Genomic DNA, 21,079 nt, shown 5'->3' on the forward strand with positions numbered 1-21,079 from the left:
ACACATTGCACAAAACATCTGTTGAAATAAGATTTACAATTTGAATGTTTTGAGATGGACTAGTTCTAAAACCCAAGATGGCCTGGTGGGAAGACAGATGGGCAGTTTAGGCAGTCTTATATAACCCATTATTCCTTAAATACAAGCTTAATTTGGAAATTCAAAGACAGTGCTTTAGAGATACACAACCTCCAGAAGCATTATGTTGGCCACTCTGAAATCTTTAGCTGGTTGTTGTTGAATTGTAGGTCAGGAGGAGGAGGACAGAGCTTCATTTCTTCATATAGTTAACAGATAATTCTTAAAAATAAAATCTTTACTAGCATTCCAAGTATTAGGAATTTCGTTAAAATTTCAATTATTTAAGTATGTTAGAAATATTTCTAAAAAGTACATACTTTCCTCCTAGTGGGCCTAATGACACTATGCCAAGCTTGGTTGAGGAAAGTATTTTTACCAAAAAAAAAAAATCACAAAATAAGAGTAATTCTCCACACATTTAAAGCTTTTCAAGCCTTTTCTCCTGGAAAAAAAAAAAATTAAAATTAGATTATATATATTCCCATATAATTAGCATTATTTTCGTGGCTCAGGATTTTTTTCAGGCTATTGAGATATAAAACTATTGGCCTTTAAAATAAGAAGCACCAGAATTCTATGTGTTTTGGACACCAGAGTATCTGCTGTTAATTTTCCTGGCCATTAGTGTTTAAAAAAAAATAGTGATAGCTATTAATATGCCTCCATGTAGCAGAGCTTCTTACCCTGATTTAATTTTTGTTTTTAATCATCTGTGGGCTGAGAAGGCAGGCAAGCTTGTGAGAATTATGCACAAATTCAGAGCCTACTGTCTGGAAGTGTGAGGATTCGTCACATGAGTAAAGAGCATGGATGTCAACATCTATTTTGGTTGTTCAAAAGATTTGGATTTATTTTCTTTTCTTGGCTTTATTTCAAAGAGTATGGGTTGTCAAAGAAGTACTATGTTACTGTGTAACTCAAAAGAGTTCAATAGGTATTTTTTTCCCACTTCCATTATTCCAAAGATGAGAATTTGGAAGTTATTGACAGGCAGGTTTCAGCTAAGTAGAAAGACAAACATTTTTAACTTCATGATTAATTCGCCCCTGTGCTGAGACTGATCTTAGCAACACGAATAACCAGTTGCCATGTAAATCCTCTGGCCTGCAGTGTCTTACGATCTCAGACCTGCTTGCAGAGTTCCGGATTCTGGGGCTGCCCTCTCTCATAGCTCAAGCAGCAGCCTTCGATGGGCGGCTTTTACCTCTGCAGGCACTTGGACTGAATGGCCTCTAAGATGTATCCCCGCTTTAACATGGAAGCATTCTGAGACTCATTTCTGGAAGGCAATTCACTTGCATGTCTCAAGGTTAATTTTGAACAGGTGAGCTGCTCCAGCTCGCTTTGTTCTCTGCTCTTCCACTTTCCCAAGTCATGTGTTGAGAATGCCAGAAGTCGTTTTTCTCTCTCCTTTCCACAGACCCCAAACTGAAAGCTGTTAAGAGTTTATGAAATGAATTAAGCAGAGAGGGGCTTACAAATTGTCAGACTCAGTGGTTATAAATTCTCTTTGTTGCAACAGTTGAGTCCCTGAGGAAGAAGTTAATTAAAGGAGGACCCCATGGCTTGCTGTCTCAGGTTAAAAATAAAGCAGACTTCTGTGATGTGTGGGTACTGTGGGAAAGATGTCCAATTTGTGTAAGGTTTTGAAGATAATCTATAGTAATTTTAACCATGAAACTGAATAACTCACTTAGAAGAATATGCTCTGGTGGACTTGGTTCTCTTATGTGCTGAAAGCTTTAACAAAACGAGAGGGAAGAGCCTTCATGAGCTGAGTGGCTCCTAATAACATCTTTAAAAGAAGCAGCATTTCAGTATTTACCACGTCTATTAGCAAAGGGCCAGTGTTTTAGTCTTAGGCACCTCCTTTCTGAGAGTCTTCAATGTTTATTCTTGAATGGGCTTTGATGGTTACTCTCTCTTTTTTTCTCCTGTTTGCATTAAACTTTCAACTCCCTTCTGCCTGGATATCTCAATATATCCATGGTAGAGTTTAATGGATTTCTGTCTTTTATGACATTGGTAAACTTCCCCTTTTTGTTCATAAGTAAAAAGCCTAAGAGGAATAGCAAAGTTGATGCTGGAGGAAGAGGCCAGAGGAGGGAAGAAAGAAGGGCGATGTTTGCATGTATCTCTGCAGGGCATAATGCAGGCACATCTGTTTAAGCAGAAAAAGAAATTAGTCACGTGGGAGACTACGTGAGGCAGAGTGCCTGAAAAGCCCCCTCTAATGAACTGAACTGGAAAAACCTTCATATTTAAATCTGCTTTAATCTTCTCCAGAATACCAACAAAATTTTGTATTGTAATGACAGATATATATCAACCTCTTAGGCTAAGGCCATGATTTTATTGCCACAGAGTTTTCAGACACCATTTTCACTGCTCTGAGCTAAGTCTCCAGTAAGTTTCTTCTGCCTCTGCCAAGGATTCCAATGACAAAGCCATGCAGGTGCCTGCTCCGGATCTTTGGATTTCATTCCTAGGATAAGTAATGGGGAAAATGCAATGAGAGGTGCACAGTTACAAACTTACTCCCTTAAATGAGAACATGAGATCAAGACCCGGTCACTTTTACCCTCCCTGGGTATCTTCTCTTGAGTCTAATGCATCTTGTACCTTTGACTCTGTCATCATTCTGTCCTTGAATATACCCCACCGTTTTCCTGTGACAGAGCTGGTTAGATGAGGAATTTCCTCACTGTGGTCCCTTGTCTGGCACAGAAAGGATTCAACTACATCTTCAAGAACAATGGGTAAGCTTAAGCGTTTTGAAAGGATTTAAGTGCCAATTGTGAATCAACTATGATGCCAAAATAGTTAAATCCTGTATCCATTAGTAGTCTTAGAACTCTAAACTGTACTGCTTTTCTTGAGAGATTATCAGATGAAGCAATGGATACCTATGTTTTTTCTTTATCATGTGCATGCACACAACCCTGGTAGACCCTAGGAAATCTAATATTTAAAAATTTTTGATTGCAGTGTCATGAAGAATTATGTAACAGGCTTGCCCCTCACCCATACCTTTCCCCAAAGCCTATGTTTAAATAAAAGTGTTGACTATTGGGAATTGATGTTGTTATCATTCTGCTAAGTTACTAAACTGTGATTTTTAATAAGAGTTACACATCACTCACAGGGTGTACTTGTTGATCAAAAGCATGAAAGCTTTGTTATTTGGCATCCTTAGTTTCCTTCTAACCTCTCTCGCAGGGTTATTTGATACCAGTGATCATCTTTCTACCTTTGGAGATGAAGGGAATAGATTATGTGTTCTGTGACACCCTTTTAGATAGCTAATACTACTTGGTCTTCTGTTCAGAAGCACTGTTGCCATAATCAATAGAGTAGTCAAGAAGCAAGAACACAGCAGACACCTTTGACCTTCAAACATACATGCTGGTAATACACCTCTGCTGGGTAAGCATGGATAGCCTCTGTCCTACACCCCATCAGACATAGCTGGGGCTGGGGCTCTTTCTGAAAGGGGAAATAATTAATCACAATTATATTTGTATAAGAAGAGTTGCTGAATACTTGGATATTCATCCTTAAATTCAGTCAATCAACGTATGTTCAAGCATCTACTCTGCACAAGGCCCCTATGATGTAGGATGAAGAATAAGCCCTAAAATAGCTCACAGATTATTGGGGACATAAGGCCTCAGCTTAGAGAAGTCAGAGAAGGCTTCAGAGAAGGCTCCATAGAAGAAGTCAAACTCCAGCCTTGAAAGATGAGTTGAATTTGGAAAAACAACAGACATAGAAAAGTATTCCAAATGGGACATGAGAGGGGAAACCCAGAAGTAAGAAGGCAAAAGCCTTAAGTTTTTGGAGAAGAGTCAAAGCTGGACAAGTCATTCTGGAAACAAGAAGCACTGGGATACAGTAGAGCAGAAGTTTGGGGCAGGTTGTAGGTCAAATTGTGGACTATGAGTCAACGCCAGGCCAATAAGCTTTATCTTAGGAAATGCTCAGATGAGTGACATGTCTCATCACAGCCTGGATGTGACTGAAAGCAAATGTTAATGGCTGGTTGGGAAATGACAAAAGAAGTGGGAGGATTATCAAAACAGTAAGAGAGGAGAGTGATTTGTGGATTGTTTCAACTAGAGAAGGGGGACCACCACTAATGGACGGGCCATTTGAGTCACGCAACAGATGAGTGCTTTATAGAGATGATTTCACGCACACTCAGTGGTAACAACACACCGACAAGGAAGACAACCCTTAAAAGATGCTTGCCACGTGCCAGAGGCCTTTCTCTGCTCTTAACATATCTGTTAACTCATTCAGTCCTCACTGTGTCTCTGTGAGGTAGATGCTCATGTCATTCCCATTTTAAAGATAAGGAAACAGAGGAACCTTGAGTTAAGAATTCACCTAAGGTCGTATTTCACTTTCTATGGCAGTCCTGAGGCTCAGAATGACAGTTATTTAGCCCAGATGACATAACTGGTGTGTGGCAGAGTTGGGATTTGAACTAGAAAATTGTGATTGACTCCAAAGCCTACGTTTTTTTCTATTAAACCCTGATGCAGCCTATACTCAGGAAAATACCTAGCAAGACAGTTTCCTCAAACAAGTCCCCCACCCCCCCCCACATGCACAAAAACCAAAAGAGCAGTTTGTCACCCTATTTCCTGCGCCGCTCTTTAATGGATTCCAATCACAATGTCTAACTATTTTGTCTTCAGATGGTGATGAGCTGTTTCTGCACAGGGCCGGATAGTAAATATTTTAGGCTTTGCAGGCCATATGGTTTCTGCAGCAACTACTCAGCTTGCCGTGGTAGCATAGAAGCAGCCACGGGCCGTACTGAATGGGTGTGGCCGTGTTCCAATAAAACTTTATTTACAAAAGCAGGCAGCTGGCTGGACTTTGCCCTTTGGCTGCAGATTGTTGATCCCTCTAGCTGCTTAGTGGGCAAGCTTCTGTCTCCTCCATCCCACCCCCGCCCCCTGATTTCTTTCCCTTTTGGCATTTCCACCCCATATAACGAGGCATCATGGTTGGGGGTGGGGGGCATGTTAAAATGTTAATGGAATTGAATTGACTTCTGTTTTCTCAGAAATGGCCCACTCTGTTAAGAGGGAAAGAATTTATATAATACAGTATGGACCAGAAATAAATTTCTGTTTTTATTTTTTCCTGTTCTGTAGATGCCTTGCATCTGGATAGTCTTACAACGATTCCAAGACTGGAATTGACACCTTTCTCACGTGTAGCCAGTGGAATCCACGCTTCATGTGAAAGGCCCAAATATGGAGAACTAGAGGGTGGTGCTCTGGGTGTGACTGGAAGACACAAGTAAGTTAAAAGAGCAAAACATACCCTGTTCTTCATGGGTAGTCGATTCCTATTGCCTAAACTTTAATAAGTTAGATTTTCATATCCTGAGAGAATAACATCTTTGTTGGTGGAACGTTTATTGTGTAGTTTCTGTTTCTGAAAGTTGACAACTGTAAAACAGATCCCTACAGTTCTCTTAAAGTGCAGTTTTCTTGCTCTTTTGAATTTCATAGTCTCCATTCTAAAATGTAAAAGACCAGTGAGGCTACCTGAGCTGTTTCCCACGGTATAGGAACACACTCTGGACTGCCAATTTAACCTGTACACAGAGAGGCTTCGATCATATTCCTATTCCTTCACATTCAAAGTTAACGAGACTTTGGAAACCTGTCCCTGTCCCTGCCCCACCCTCTGCTGGATGCTCACCCCTGCTCACTTACCTTTCTCAGTACACAGGCTGATCTTCCTTAGGGAAAGTTCACAGATGTCACTGGGGTTTGTGAGCAGTGTCCCCCCACTCCCCCACCATGAAATCAGGATGAAGAAGCAAGACTTTGAATTGCAGAACCTCCATTTTCATTTCTGGATGGGTTCTCTATGGTTTGTAACCTCTATCTGATGGAGGTTGGAGCTCTCTTTCATTCCTTAAGCCGTGAACGTAATTAGAGATATGGTAAGGGTCGGGGAGAAGAACTATGTTTAGTTTAGTGTCTGCTGAAATTTGCAATTTTTCTACCTGTAGTAAGGAATTTTACTCTCTTGCTAGGTACCCAGGCCCTACAGCTGGCCCTCACCCAGGAGCAGATCTTCCAGGCTGCGTCAGGATGAATGATGACCTGAGGATGGATGTGAGTATCGGACTGTATTTCACCTTTGTTTTTAGTATTTCTGTATCCTAGTCCTCTACTACGGGTATTCTGTTTTTGTTTGTTTCATCTTGTTTTGAGAAGTATAGACAGTCATACAGCAAGCATGAATCTTTCAACTAGAGAATCTTTCAAAACTCAGATGCATGAGATCTGTGAGGCTTTGATGGCAAGAAATTAAAATTCAGTCATTTAAGGGCTTTCTAGCCCTTCTGTTTTATAAACTCAAGGAGATTTTGATGAAGAGTGTTGTACTTTCTGTTTGAGAGGCAGGGTGGTTTGAGATTTAAATTTACTAATGGCTGTAAGAAGTCTCAGGTCCCACTGACTCCTTAGGAATTAAGGTCAAGACTAGAAAATTTTTAAGGTACTGGTACTTTGTAAATTATCACAAAGGCAAAGCCAAGAGAGTATCCTTTGCTGCAGTTAGGTACTAATGATACTTCTCTACATAATAATTTATTATTTAGCTATTTAGTGTTAGGCAAACATCCTAGGTCATGGAGATATGCCTGGAGCGCCTTCCTCGGTCTACAGTCAGCCTGATCTCCATGATTTTCTTAATCAAATAGGGCAGACAGTTCTGTTTCAGATATAATTCACATTGCAAGCAATTAATTAAAGTTATTCAGTTGTTTCAAGTAAATTCATAGAGTTGTGTAACCGTCACCACAATCAATTTTAGAACATTTAAATCACCCCAAGAGAAACCTCATACCCATTACCATCTATCCCTATACCCCCCTCCCCTAAACTCCCAGCCATAGGCAACCACTAATCTACTCTCCATCTCTATACTGTCCCCTGTTCTGGACATCTCACTTAAATGGAATAATATATGACCTCTTGTGACTGGCTTCTTTCACTTAGTATAATGTTTTCAGGGTTCATCTGTGTCATAGCACGTTATCAATATTTCACTCCTTTTTATGACTGAATAATATATTCTAGTGCATGGCTATATGACATTTTGTTTATCCACTCTACAGTTGATGGGCACTTGAGTTGTGTCTCCTTTTTGGATATTGTGAATAATGCTACTGTGAATATTAGTGTATCAGCTTTTGTGTAAATACATGTTTTTAATTGTTTTGGGTACATACCTAGGAGTAGAATCACTACATCATATGGTACCTGTTGGTTTAGGCTTTTGAAGAACTGCAAAACAGATTACCAAAGGATTCCAGCTTCTCCACATCCTTGTCAACACTTGTCTGTCTTTTTGATTTTTGCCCCCTTAGTGGGTGTGGAGTGGTATCTCCTTGTGGTTTTGATATGCATTTCCCTAAGGACAAATGATATTAAGCATCTTTTCATTACTTTGGCCATTTGTGTGTCTTCTTTGGGGGTACATCTACCCAGGTCTTTTGCCCATTTTAAAAATCAGGTTTTCTTTCTTTTTTGCTAGTGAGTTATATGCATGTTTTCATTCTTCCTGCAAAGTTTGTGTATTTGATATTTTTCTGTTTCTTAGTACCCAACCTATTGAGTAGCTAAGAAAAGGAAAGAAAAAGGAAATGAATCTGTTTTGCTATTACTTAGCAGTTCTTGTAAAGTTTTAATAAAGGAAGTTAAACTTGGAAGCTTACAGGATGTTTGGCTATTAGTAATTTCCCTTTTATCTGGCTCTGATTTTACCAAGAAGGGGGAAGAATCGAACGTCAGTTGTGTACCAGGTACTTTGTGGGAAGGCATTTCCACATGCGGTGGTACTAATCCTCCCCATGACTTTGAATGGTAGGTGTTCTCTGCTTTTACAGATGAGGCAACTAGGGTTCAGAGAGGTTAACTAACTTACCCAAGATCCCTTGACTAGTAGGTAGCAAACCTAGGATTCAAATTCAGGTTTGTCTAGTTTCAAAGAATAAGTCCTTCTAAGCCCCTCTTAGAACCCTCAGTTTTGACATTTCCCCCATAGTAATGACTCATGGTACCTTGAAAGGAGTTTTTAACTAAGAAATGTGCCACTCTGTCTAGCTGTAAGGACCTCCTAACCCACTGTCATTAGGATATATGACCGAGTAGTTTTGTCTCTGATCTTGACCCCTGTTGAAAAATAGGACCTAATAGAGATCACAGTAGAAACTGCTGTTAACACTTTGGGGAAGATGTATGTGTTCCCTGAAGGTTTTCATGCCAACTTCTGAGCCACTTCTTCCTGAGTAACTGTTCTCTTGGCTGTGCTTTGGGACTGATGCAGCCAGTTCTCATCATTCTCTTCCCAGGATTCGCTCCACTGAAGAATCCTTGCAGTCTGTTCACTGCATGCTCCCTCCCCTTAAATCCCCACCTTCTACCCGACATGCCTCGGGTGCCCATCTCTTAAACAAATAGCGCTTCATAGAAAATACCTTTGTAAGCAGTCTTATTAATAATAAGTCGAGGAAATTGGAATGAAGTATGAGATAAAAATTATAAAAATCGTAATCCAATGTTTACTTCAGTGTTATCCCATAAATCATCGTGTTTTCCTAACTCTTGAGCTTCACATCCTAGGATTTTTTACTCTGGAGAGCCTTCGTAACAAACAACTTGACCTGGTATTCAAGCCTCCCTCTAATCTGGCTGCAACCTCACTTTCTCGCCTTTCCCCGTCACTGCCCTATGGCTGTCCCTACGTGTCGGTCAGCCAGGTGCTGGGTATTATCAGAAGGTACCACACAAACCTGTTTGTGCTGTTTTCTTTGCCCGGAACATCATACGCGTCTCCATTTCTCAAGTTCTATTTGAATGTCAAGGCCCATTTCAAAACCCGACTGTCCCATAGACCCTTTCTTGGGGCGGCAGGTAATGCTTTACAGTGAAGCCCCTCTAGTCCTCCTTGAGGTGGACGTCATAACGGATCAGCAGTGGGGAGGTCGGGGGGTTTCTGGCTCTGTCTCTCTGGAACCATGAAGAGTCATGTCTTTCGGGCCTTGGTTTCCTCACTTCTCAACTATCCCACTCGGGAAAAAAATAATAATAAGTTCACTTCCTTCTTTGAGACCCCAGTAACTCTTAGCCTTCCCCTTGTTATCACCTATGTTCTGGTTGCTTTGTGATTCTTTGTTTCCTTATATTTATTCCTGTTAGAGGTGAGAAGCTAGGTGGGCAGTGCCGTTCGGTCATTAACCAATGTGCGTTTAGCGCCCTGCATAGATTTGGTGTAAGGTAGCTGCCCTGTTGACGTTCATTGCGTGCCCACTCACTTAGTGTTGTACTTCCTGCAGGGTCTATGAAAGCACTGAGAGCGAACCCTCAATGAACTTGTTGAATTGACAGCCCTGCCCTATTGCTTTCTGAGTCCTTTCTTTGGACGGGTATTCCTGACAACTTGTGATTTATATTTCATTACCCTCCCAAACTCAGAGAGGAAACTATTCGAGTATCTTATCCAGAAAGCACAGTATGAAATAAGTGGACAGTGGTACTCATTGGAGGATCTTTGAGTGAGCAAAGGACTCTAAAAGAACATCTCATAGTAAAATAACATGGGGCCCAGTTGGAGACATGCTTGGGAAGAACACAGGTACTTTACTGATCCAGCAAATTCATTTACTTGGGTTATTTTGGTGTAGAGAAGAAAGAAGGAAATTATTTCTGGTCGTCTTTTAGAGACTCAGACCGATATATTTATGGGAGAAATGTTTGGTATCTGGGATGTGCTTTAAAACAATTCAGGGGTGGGTTTAGTGGGTGACAGTATAGATGAAATGAGATTGGCCATAAGTCCACAGTTCTTGTATCTGCAGAATGGGCACACAAAGTTCAATTATTCTATTCTGTTTGCTTTTGTATTTACTTGAATTTTTCCCAGTATAGACTTAGAATTTTTAGCCACATAGCACACTCTTTGGAATCAAGCAGGCCTGGATTTAAGACTGGCTCTGTTACTTATTAGCTGTGTGAACTGGGACAAGTGGCCTAACCTCTCTGGAGGTTTTTGCACAATTTGCTTATATCCTCCATGAAACAGATATTACTTTGCAGGATTCTTTTGAGGATTTGAATACACATGTATGCATGTACGTATGTTACATATATGCATATACCTACCTCCAGCAGCTAAGTTTTGGAAACAAATCAAGTTGTACCTATTTAGAGGAAAGACAAATCTCAATTCTGTTCCCCACTTGCTGATGAATTGGAAGGCCTTTCTTTTCCACGGGATCCCTTCTCAACACTTCCAAGAATCTCGAGGGGTCCATGCCAGCATCTCCCAGTGTGCTTCGGGCACCCCCCCTTTGCCCCCGCCCAGTGGGCCTCAGGAAGGAACGTAACCTCCTGAGAGATTGTGAAAAAAGGTGGTGGCTCCTGCCGCTCACACCTCTGCAGAGCTTCCCATCTGTTGTCCATAGCGCTCCCCACCGCTGACCGCCTTGGGCCTCTGTGCCCTTCGGTGGGCTCCTCGCTCTGGTCAGGAGCGATGACCCCCCTTCTTGTTTCAGGACTTTCAGAGCAGGGTCCTGCTATGGTGTTGGGTGGGCTCCTTGTGATGGGGTTGTTAAAATTATCCTCTACTTCCCAAGGCACAGGATTGTCCGGCAGGGCTGGGGGACATGGTGCTCAGTGGCACGGTCTCCCCTGAATCAAGTGTCACGGCTCCTTTCGGTGGCCAGATTCCATGGTTTGGCCAACTTCCTCAGTTCTCCCTCATGCTTGACAATTTCTCTCTAGGGCCCAGGTGTCTCTGCTTAGAGTCTTTTTCCTTATTTGCTATTCCCACCATTGTGTCTGAACAGTGACCCAAAGGGTTTCTGGGCCTTTGCAAAACTGGACATGTGATTAAGTACCTGTGTGAGTCCCCAAATACTCCAAGAATTAAGAAATTCCCTGAAAATTTTATGACAAGGAAACTGATTATCGCCTTTGCCTGCTCGGAAATCAGATCTGACCCCACCAAGGCCCTTTGTAACATAGGCAAAGCCCCTGGCTCATAGTAACCACGCAGAAGAAAGCAGCTGTGGCTCATCCACAATCAGGATTATCAACAGCGTGAAGCTCAGAAGGTACCTTGTCACCAGGTCACAAAGATGAATTTCTGTCCCCCCCTTTTTTTTTTGTGAACATCATTTTAGATATATTTCTATGCATATATACAAGAAGTTTTTAGTGACAGTTTGTGGGGATATAATTGACAGGATGTACAATTCACCTTTTCAAAGTGTACAAATTCAGTCATTTTTTTGTATGTTCACAGACCTGTGCAATCATCACTACTAAGTTTAGAACACGTCCATCACCCAGAAAGAAACCCAACACTCATTAGCAGTCATTTCCCATGCTCCTGTCTCCCAGTTCCTGGAGAGTACCAATCTATTTTCTGTGTCTACAGATTTGCCTATTCTGGGCATGTCGTATAAATGGAATCATACAACATATGATCTTTTATGACTTGGTTCTTTACACCTAGCATGCTGTTTCCAAGGTTCATCCACGTTCTGTCTGGTAATTCCACTATCTGGCTTATCTTGGGGTTAGTAACTGTTTGTTGTATTTTTCCCCTGAGAATTATTTACAAAATTTCTTTTTCCTTTGGCTGTTCAAAAAAAAATAGTGTCTTGTCATTCCCTTTGAGGTCTCCATATTATTACATGTTACGGTCTAAGTTATACTATCACTAGGAGAAGGTGCTTTATGAGGCAAAGGATAGGATCAACTTAAAAATATCTCAGAAGATTTTTCTGGCCATTGTCTATCTTGTTCTTTCAAGCTGTGTGTGGGTACAGCATTAGTAACCTCGGAGAGTAAGTAACATTGCCGATTGCAAAATTGGGACATGTAGAAATTGGCTGATATCTATTCTATACATGAGCCTGAGAGAGGTGGGTGTGTCCTGTAGGTCTGAGGGTGTGGTGACCTTTTACTTTGAAATTGGAAAGGAAAACAAAAAAACCTGTGAGGAGACTGAGTTTTGTTTGGGTTACAGCAGTTACCATCTTTTGACATTCAATTTTACATTCTTTCTCTTTTTAGAATATTGACCCCATCACTGAGTCCAGGCAAGGGTATTTTCTTTTTTAAGTTGGAATGCAACAAGTCTATATAGATTGCTTCTGTTCAGTTTTTCTTTTTCTCAGAAAATCATATTTATTTGAGTAGCACCAATTATCTAAAATGGATCTAAGAGTAAAAATTACATTGGTAACCTGAATATTTATTACAAGGGTTTCTGATCATAAAAATCTATAAAGAAACATTTCATCTAGAAGAAAAGAAAACCCCTAGGAATTGATCTAGACCTATTAACCGACTTTATTAATATCTTAAAAGTTACTTCTTATTGTTCTTCATAGTTTTCTATCTTAATATTAAAACAATACCGGAGGGGGTGTGTGCGTGTGTGTGGCCCGCCTCGCTGAGGCGGCCCATGGAAAACCCTGTCTCACTTTGCTCTGTGACTGCCTTGATCACCCCACCCTTTATTAGACACTTACTGTCAGAAGCAGTTGGGCTGGACCACAGATTTTCATGGAAATGTTATGCAGGTCGATATTTGAATGGCTTGCACAGGAAGAGATTCTTCCTGCTCTATGCTATCGGCATGTGTTAGACTCATTGACTGGAGCCAATCTTCTAAGACACGTAAGTCAGTCTCGTCTAAACTTTCTTGTCCTTGCTTTTAGTCAATTTCTTGATTTTCCTTGGTTTTAAAATATATTCAGAAGATTATCTTTTTCATGATCTGCCCAGTTCTTATATTCTCTGTGTGTGGGTCAGGCTCGCCTGTGTGGGACGCTGGGTTGAATAGAGGTGACTTTAGCAGCTGGAAGAAAAGAGCACACTTGTGGAAAGTGTTATGTCCCACCTCCCACTCCACACCCACGGGCTCCCTGAGGGGCTCTCTCCGATTTTCATTAGCCATAATCCTAAATTTGAAAAAAGAAAAAAAAAAAAAGCTTTTGTCTGGTCTGGTTCTTCTTATAAGAAGGGAAAATGTTTTAGACCAAATTTATGAAAATCTAGGATTGAGATATGTTGTATATTGAGTTGTTTTCTAATCAGTGAGATTTATAAAGGGTGATGAATTGGGAGCAATATCCAATTGCTTATCTTGCAACTGTTCTGGAACAATGTATAACTACTACATATATCACAGTTCTCCAAAATCACAGAATTATTACTTTTGTAATCAATAAATAATATATGTTTACCAAAAGCCTTCTCACTAAAACATTTTGCAAATAAAGTATAGGACAAAAGAAGGGCTTATACAGAGTTTTACAGCAAATGAGACTCATCCGTGAGACAATGGAAGCAAGCTGTGTATTTGCTGTATTTATTATTTTGACTATAAATAATAGACTTTTTAAAAGTTTGCATAAATTATGTGTTCCCTCTCCCCCCATATTGGAAATAAGTTTAATTAAACAAAATAACTGCATTCTTTTTTATACATCTTAAATTCAGATTGCAAATATCCATAACCCTGGTAGGTGTAAGATTTTTATGACAAAATTAGCACTTTCGTTAGTATGATATGATATTATATTTATTAAATTATAATTATTTTTATCTTAACATGATTATTATGATTATTATATATATTAGAGCAAAGAAATTAGTGTTATTTCAAACCATATAACAAATGTTTATATGTTAGAGTGTTAAATGTAACTTTTTTTAAAATTAAAGAACCAATCTGTATTGACTTTTATGAAGCATGATACTCAATGAAACTGAAGGATATTTAATTTTTTTCCTATGTTTATAGCTTCATTTCTTACATATATATTGTAATATATTAAATAAGCATATACTATTTACTAATACAATCTATTTAAGTAGTCTAAAGATAGGGCCTACTGTAGGGTACAAGGGACAATTTCTCTTCAAACTTTCATTCAGACACTACCTCTCTCTCTTCTGTTCTGTGCACATTACTTTCCTCTGTGAAACACTGCCTATGATTTAGGAATTACTTTTTTTGTATATTTGTCTCCCTGACTGGCCTGTGAGCTTCTCAGAGACAAGGACCGTGTTTTTGGGTGTCCCCAGCCTTTGTCACTGCTCCTGGGACAAAGTGGACTTCGATGAAAGTGGCTGAATTAAATTAAATTGATGTTCAAGGGGCTTCAGTCACAGATGATTTGATCCAAAGACATTTAAAGCAAGGACAGAATGAAATAGAAGAGGGAAAATTGCCCAACATTAATGTATAGGAGGATTTGGTGTAAATGCTTGCTTTGCAAATTTGTGGCTTTTTCTAGACATTTCAGGTGAACTTTTAAAAAGCTTATATTTATATCATCTGTCAGTCTAAGACAATAATTGGAAAGTCTTTGCCTCTCCAGCAGCCTAGGTTAGGGTGTCTCGGAGACTATCCTGTTTACCGTGGAGAAAACACTGCATTTAGTCAGACCTGGGTTTAGAGGCTGATCCCACCATTGTGCGCACTCCTGGGAAATGATTTTATTCATTGGATTTACTTTCCTTACCTGAAACAAGTGTATCTTTTCTTGCTAAAACCCACTGCATAAGATTTTTGGAATAATTAAATGAGATGATACAAAAAAAGTCTTCTGTAAATTGTACTGTGCTGAGAAGATGTAAGCTGCTTTAACTGTTTTAAGTAACTACATGTTCAGCAACTCTTGCCAATAACCCTTTACCTTTTGTGACTACAGTCAGTGTTATCTTGAAAAGATTCTAAATACAGGGTCTGCCATAGAGCATCCCTCCTTTGTAAACCTGTTGTTGGTTGTGGCAGTTAATAAGTTCTATGTTTGATTATGGAATATTTAAATGTCTTCATTTTTGCATTGTCTGGGCAGACTTTTGATATGTCCAAATAATTTCAGTTGTAAATAATTAAATTTTAATTTATTTTCCTAAGCCAAATAATAATGAAAATATACTTAGTAGAAAAACTTATCATGTAAGAGGAAGCTATGTTCCCACTGATTTTTGAAAGAGAATATGTTTGCTAACCAATCCTAATATTCTAAAGTTCTCCCCAAATTAGGAACTTCTGCTCGAGCTCAAGAAGTTTATATGAGATTTCAAACACTTGCCCCGGCAGGCTAGACCACAGTTTTGCAAAGGCCCTTTGCAGCACCTAGTAATAGGTACTAACTTAGTTGTAATTCTTAGATCTTTGAGGGTTGGATTATGTTTAAAAGTTATAATTTATCTAGCTAGAAAATTGAGAACCATTTTTAAATCACTAGATCAGAAGTTTTAGGTTGTGTCATATTTCCATAAATAGAATGTTATTCAACGCCCACATAGAATGTTCTGTTTAAAGAAACTTAAGTTCATGAAATAAGCTGTATCTGCCCTTTGAGTGTAGAATTTGTTTTGCCCAAGAATTTACCAGGTTTTCTTTAAATATCAAACTTGTAAGTATATTTAAAATTAGATTGCTTTTACAAGTACAGCTCTGAGGAAGTATGTCTATCAACCTGTCGTGTACCATCCCATTCCCCTGTCCTCTCCAAAAAAGCAAAGTAAATATGGGTTCTTGTAAACCATTATGAAAATGTTTGCTTGAAACAACCTCTCTGGAATGGAAAATGTCAAGTTATTGAACCTGCTTCTTCTCCTTTTTTTCATAAGGAGAATGGTGCTGAACACATATGTTCCAAGAGCCTGCCACAGCCCAGGTTTGTCTGTGTGGGTGTGTGGGTGGGTGTGAGAGACACTGGATGCATACTCTGCTAATTTTGAAGAGAATTATTTGGACCTGAGGCTCTAAAATATTTCTTCTACTCATTTGACAGGGAATATTCCACACTCGCATCTCCTGCACACACTTCATCCACAGAAAGTACTATAACTTCAAGTGGTGAGTAGACTTGGAAAAGATATAAAAATAGAATACTAGTATTATAACCCGAAGCTTGATGTTCTGTGACCTACTGAGTTGTGTGCAAATGAAAAGAATGTAGGCAAATAATCTTTTTTGCATAGTATTCACATGTTAGTTTCTTCCTGTTGATAGATTCTGGGTCAGAAATTTTGAATATGGCTTCTGGTGACCTTGATTGCAAATCAGTCTGTGAGAAAGAGGAGGATACAAGATCAGCTTCTGTGATAAAGATCAAAGGTAAGCTGTTGAAGGGTTCAGTTACTTTCATTCCTAAACACTAAGCAAACCTATAAGCTAGTGGAATAACTGTCTTGGTAGCTGAGTAATATTTTATAAAGGAAGTTTAAAGACAGAGTCTTGAGGAAAGAAGTCAAAGAGGTGACCACAGCCTTCATACATGATAAAGTTACCATTTCACCACCACCCCCAAATTCTATAGATAGAATAAAAATTACAATATATTTTAATGGGACTTAAAAATTTCCTTACGGCAAAGATTGGTTGGACAACTGGGTCTCAACTGTGGTGCAGATGTGGAATCACCTGATCAGGAAGTTCTCTGAATCTTAATTAAAATCTATTTGTTTAAAAGGATGGGCCAGTTTGTGAGGGTCCACACAGGAGGCAAAAGGAGTAACGAGAATATGTTAGACTCTTTTCTGCCTTTCGAGTCGGAAAACAAAGTAGTTATTCTCAACCATTCCCAGTGAGACATCACTACAGTTGACACTCATGAGAAGCATAGGCAACCATTCCCACCAAAAAAAAGAACAAAAATCAGTGAACATTCATTATGTTGTTTGGAACCACAGTTAAATTTGAGGCATAGGTGCTAGATTACAGGAACCATAAATTGCAAAAATGGAATCCATTCCTCAGGTAACTCAGGAATATCTTTATATTCTACCTCACACCAAATAGGAAAATATTTAATCAAAACAGCAGCAAGATATCATTTTTCACTTGTCATATAGACAAAGGTGGGAAAATCTGATTACACTCTGTTGGTAAGGTTGTAGGGGAAAAGTAATTCTCATACTTTGCTCTACAGAATGTGGCATTGTAATTAACATGGGGGGGGATTTGTCAATATCTACCAAAATGTTAGATGTAGATATCCTGTGATTAAACAGTTTGGTTTCTGGGAATTTATCCTATAGTCCTAGATACACATATACCATACATGTGGAAGTTTATTTACTGTAGCACTGTCTGTAGTAACAAAATATTAGAAACAAACTATCAGTAGAAGATTAGTTCATATGTTTTGGCATATCCATCTTATGGAATATTAATATGCATCCATAAACTATATATAAGGAAACTTTTTTCTTGGATATCAAAGAACTAGTGTTTCTTGAAGAAAAAAAAAGCCAAGTACAAAACATTATGTACTGCATGTAAAATCTTGTGGTAAAAAAAGATAGGAAAAAGTTTAATATATATATAGATATCTCTGGAAAGCTAGACAAGAGTTAATAACATTGACTATCAAGAGAGAAAGTGGGTTTCTGGCAGGCATGGACGGGGGAGGGAAAATTTCACTGTAAAACATTACACACTCTTATTTATGAACCATATGAATCTATCTAATGTCTTAAAATTTAAGAAAAACTGAAATAAAATTTCCATAGAGAAAATCAATTTATCTCTCTGAAGAAGGTGGTTACCATTTTCTTATTTCTATATAAATTTAAAAAATATAATACGTCCTTCATATTTTTTCTTAAAAAGAAAAAATATAGCTGCTGACCTTTGTACCTGCACTGAACTAATTTCAGGACAATGGATCACATGAACAGGAAAATCATTATCAAGCACATTACAGTACAAATAAAGTATACAAAAACAAAGGCATAAATTAAAAGTAAGTCTTCTTAATTGGATGACATTTTATTTCAAAAGGTACCATGTTTTGGAAGAATATAATACTTTATCAGCCTTGCATAGGTAATTTAAAAAAAACCTGTTTGTCAACCTGTTAAAAAGCTATTAAGTTACTAATTGTTCATGCTCTCTTCATTCGGTTTCTATAATTATGCTAGTAATGTATTTGATTTAAAAAAGCAGCCTTTGAATGGATTTTTAAAACCCTGCTATTTGAAGGCCATACATACAGATGGTCAGTTCTATCACGAAACCTGGTCTGGCTCCCTTCTTTAGGAACTTCAGCCGCTCTGCCCCTGGTTCTGACTCAGGGGACTCCTTTAAGGCTTTGGAGGACACAATTCATCTTACAGGTTAAGGCCTGGGCCACTTGTCTGCCCATATTGCTGCCTTCACTATTTCTTCCTCTTTTACTCATTACTGCTCCCCCTACACTGTTTGCATGTTTTCTTTTCTCATAGACAAAAGTCCAGCTCCTGAGAGTATTGCACTCCAAGGCTCTGTGAATGAGGACAGAACCATGTTAAATCTGGTAAGAACATACACACGTGTTAACAATTAATGTAACAATAAATGTAACAGTGGTAGAACTCTCTAAGTTTGCAAAATATTCTTAAAAGCACTATCCAGTTCTGTCCTTTCAAAATATTATGAGCTTAATAGAATTTAATTATACAGTATTTTATAGATGAAGACGTTGCAGCCAAAGCATGCTTGTGACTTGTCCAAAGTCATACAATAGAGTCAGAGCTGGGACCTCCTGACTCCAGTGACTTCTTGTTCACTCATGCACTCATTCATTTATTCATCCAGTGTCTACTGGAAACAAGTTAAGTATCTATCAATAGAGGGCTCTTCAATAAATGAATGCATTAACAAACAAGGTTAAATAAAACAGTGATATCTATCTTAAAGATCAATACGGTCTAACGAAGGAAAGAAACATGCACTTAGAGTGTGGTTATTGATATGAAAGAAAAATGCTTGGTGTGAGAGGCCAGAAAAGGTGTCATGGAGGAGGTACTTGTGAGTGGGATTGAATGCTATGCAGGTGCCTGGCAAACTGCTACAAAACATTATAGGGATAACTATTTAAATGTTTATGGAAAAAGCATGAAATTCCTTAAAGAGAAGGCTAATCGCTACTGGGATGAATTTATAATTATTGTACACTAATTTGTAGACTATGGACCCAATTCCACCTCTCTTCAAGGGTCTTAATTAGGTATTCATGCCTCTCCATATTTGCAGAGGTGTGTGTGTGTGATGGTGGTGTTTCTCCCTCAGTATATACACATTATTTCAGTTAGGCCTACTTGGATACAAGAAATAGACACATGCAAGCTAATGCAAGTTAAGAGAAGGTGATGGCATGGATACATTTGAGGCAATAAAGTTGATAAAAATTTTATGGCATTCTATCTTATTACTATTTACTTCTATTATTATTGGATTGCTAAGAGTGAAAGGAGTGGAGTGATTGCATATGTGATTTGGAATGGCCCTTTGTCATGTATAATATGTACAGAGTGAAGAGTGGCTAGCACATGGGCCGAAAGGGGTTGCCCCTTATAAAAACTGGACATTGGAAAATTCAAGTCCTCTAGCTTTACATAGTAGCCTTCTTAGGTTTTTCTTCTCATCTCAAAGAAAGATATAAGAAAGAAGCTTTTGAAAATAACAAATTGGAAAATGTAGTAAAGGAGGTAGGGAATTGTTAGGGTGCTATTGTAATAATTCAAGGAAGAGATATGAAGATAGTATGAATCCGGTGAGGATGGGGGAAAAGGAGACAAAGTTGAGAGATATTTAAGGATTTAATATATTAAAGAATTCACAGCACATGGTGACTAATGAACAGCGGCATTGGAAAGGTAGATACCCAGGCTTGCGGTTTAACCTACAGAATAACCAGAATAGCACGAGAGTAAAGAGAGAGTAAGAAGAGAAGCATTTGTGGAGTAAAATAATATTAGTTTGAGATAAGTCAAGTTTCAGGTTGATGTGAGACATCCATATTCTGTAAGGAGATTCTATATAGCTGTGTACTAATATTCATACACTCACCCATGGGACTCTCAGGAGCAGACACACATTTGTGAGTTATCAGCAGAGAGCCAATTATGTGGGTGAGATTTCCCAAAGACACCGGCAGAAGGGACTGAGAAGGAGCTACGTGATGGGGGTGGGGGGTCTCAGGAGTGGGAAACCACGGGGAGAAAATCTTCTAGAAGGGGGAGATGATAGACCATCTTAGATGCTACAGTGAGGTCAAGTAAGATAATGAAAATTATCCCTTGGGTTTGGCAGTAGGATGTTCACTGATGGCTGGGGAGGGCTGGATTCAGGGCAGAGTACATATTCCATTGATCACAGGTGGGAGGTGAAGAGCTGGAAGCAGCAACCATGGCCAGATCTTCCCAGAGGGAGTGTGGCTGTAAAGGACAGGAGAGGGTAAAAAATGCCATAGCTGGAAATGGTGTGGGGTTGAGGGAGGATTCCAAAAATCTAATATTTTAATGTTAGTAAGAATGATCCAGTGCTTTATCTGTATTACTTTATTTGTTAATTTTATCAAAATCTCAGTTTCCATTGTGTGAAAATTATATCATATGGTATCAATGGCTCTACAAAGGAAATTTGTCTTAGACTTATTTTTATGGAAAATTTCTGAGAATGTTGTATAATTATTATTTTTAAAATGTGCATAGCTTTCCCATAGGTTTCCCCAGGCTGTACCTGCTTATTGTGATTGATGTTCTGTAGATACATTTGGAGGAGAGTTGGTCAGTGACCTTAAAATATATCAATAACTGAGTAAAAGCCTAATACAATCTTAGCAACTATTTTTGCCCCAATTTCCCCAACAATTCTAGAAAGCCACATGTAATTGTCCTCAATCACCCTCACCTCTTCATGCATCCAATCCTACCTGTCCACCAAGCTCTAGAATGTTCCTTGTCTGCAGAGACTTTCCATGCTTCTCAAGACATGGTCTCTCTTCTCCCTTTGCAGAGAATTTATTTACCTACATCTTACATATTTGTTAATTAACCCTAGTTTGTTTTGTTGGTAAGAATGATTCAGTGCTTTATGTGTATTATTGTATTTGTTAATTTTATCAAAATCTCAGTTTCCATTGTGTGAGAATTATATA

At 38.8% G+C, this 21,079-nt stretch overlaps 1 protein-coding gene across 1 annotated transcript in view; it reads left to right on the forward strand.

Moving 5' to 3' along the window:
• The window catches only part of IRAG2 (inositol 1,4,5-triphosphate receptor associated 2), an 80,754-nt gene that overhangs the window by 44,209 nt on the left and 15,466 nt on the right, over positions 1-21,079 (forward strand). The window contains 10 exon segments of the mRNA XM_057491290.1: positions 1,604-1,659; positions 2,760-2,840; positions 3,410-3,490; positions 3,492-3,507; positions 5,250-5,397; positions 6,146-6,227; positions 15,783-15,829; positions 15,947-16,011; positions 16,168-16,279; positions 18,391-18,454. Of these exon segments, the coding sequence (XP_057347273.1) occupies positions 1,604-1,659; positions 2,760-2,840; positions 3,410-3,490; positions 3,492-3,507; positions 5,250-5,397; positions 6,146-6,227; positions 15,783-15,829; positions 15,947-16,011; positions 16,168-16,279; positions 18,391-18,454 (752 nt within the window).

The sequence above is a fragment of the Manis pentadactyla genome, chromosome 14, assembly GCF_030020395.1.
Source record: "Manis pentadactyla isolate mManPen7 chromosome 14, mManPen7.hap1, whole genome shotgun sequence".
Taxonomy (NCBI): domain Eukaryota; kingdom Metazoa; phylum Chordata; class Mammalia; order Pholidota; family Manidae; genus Manis; species Manis pentadactyla.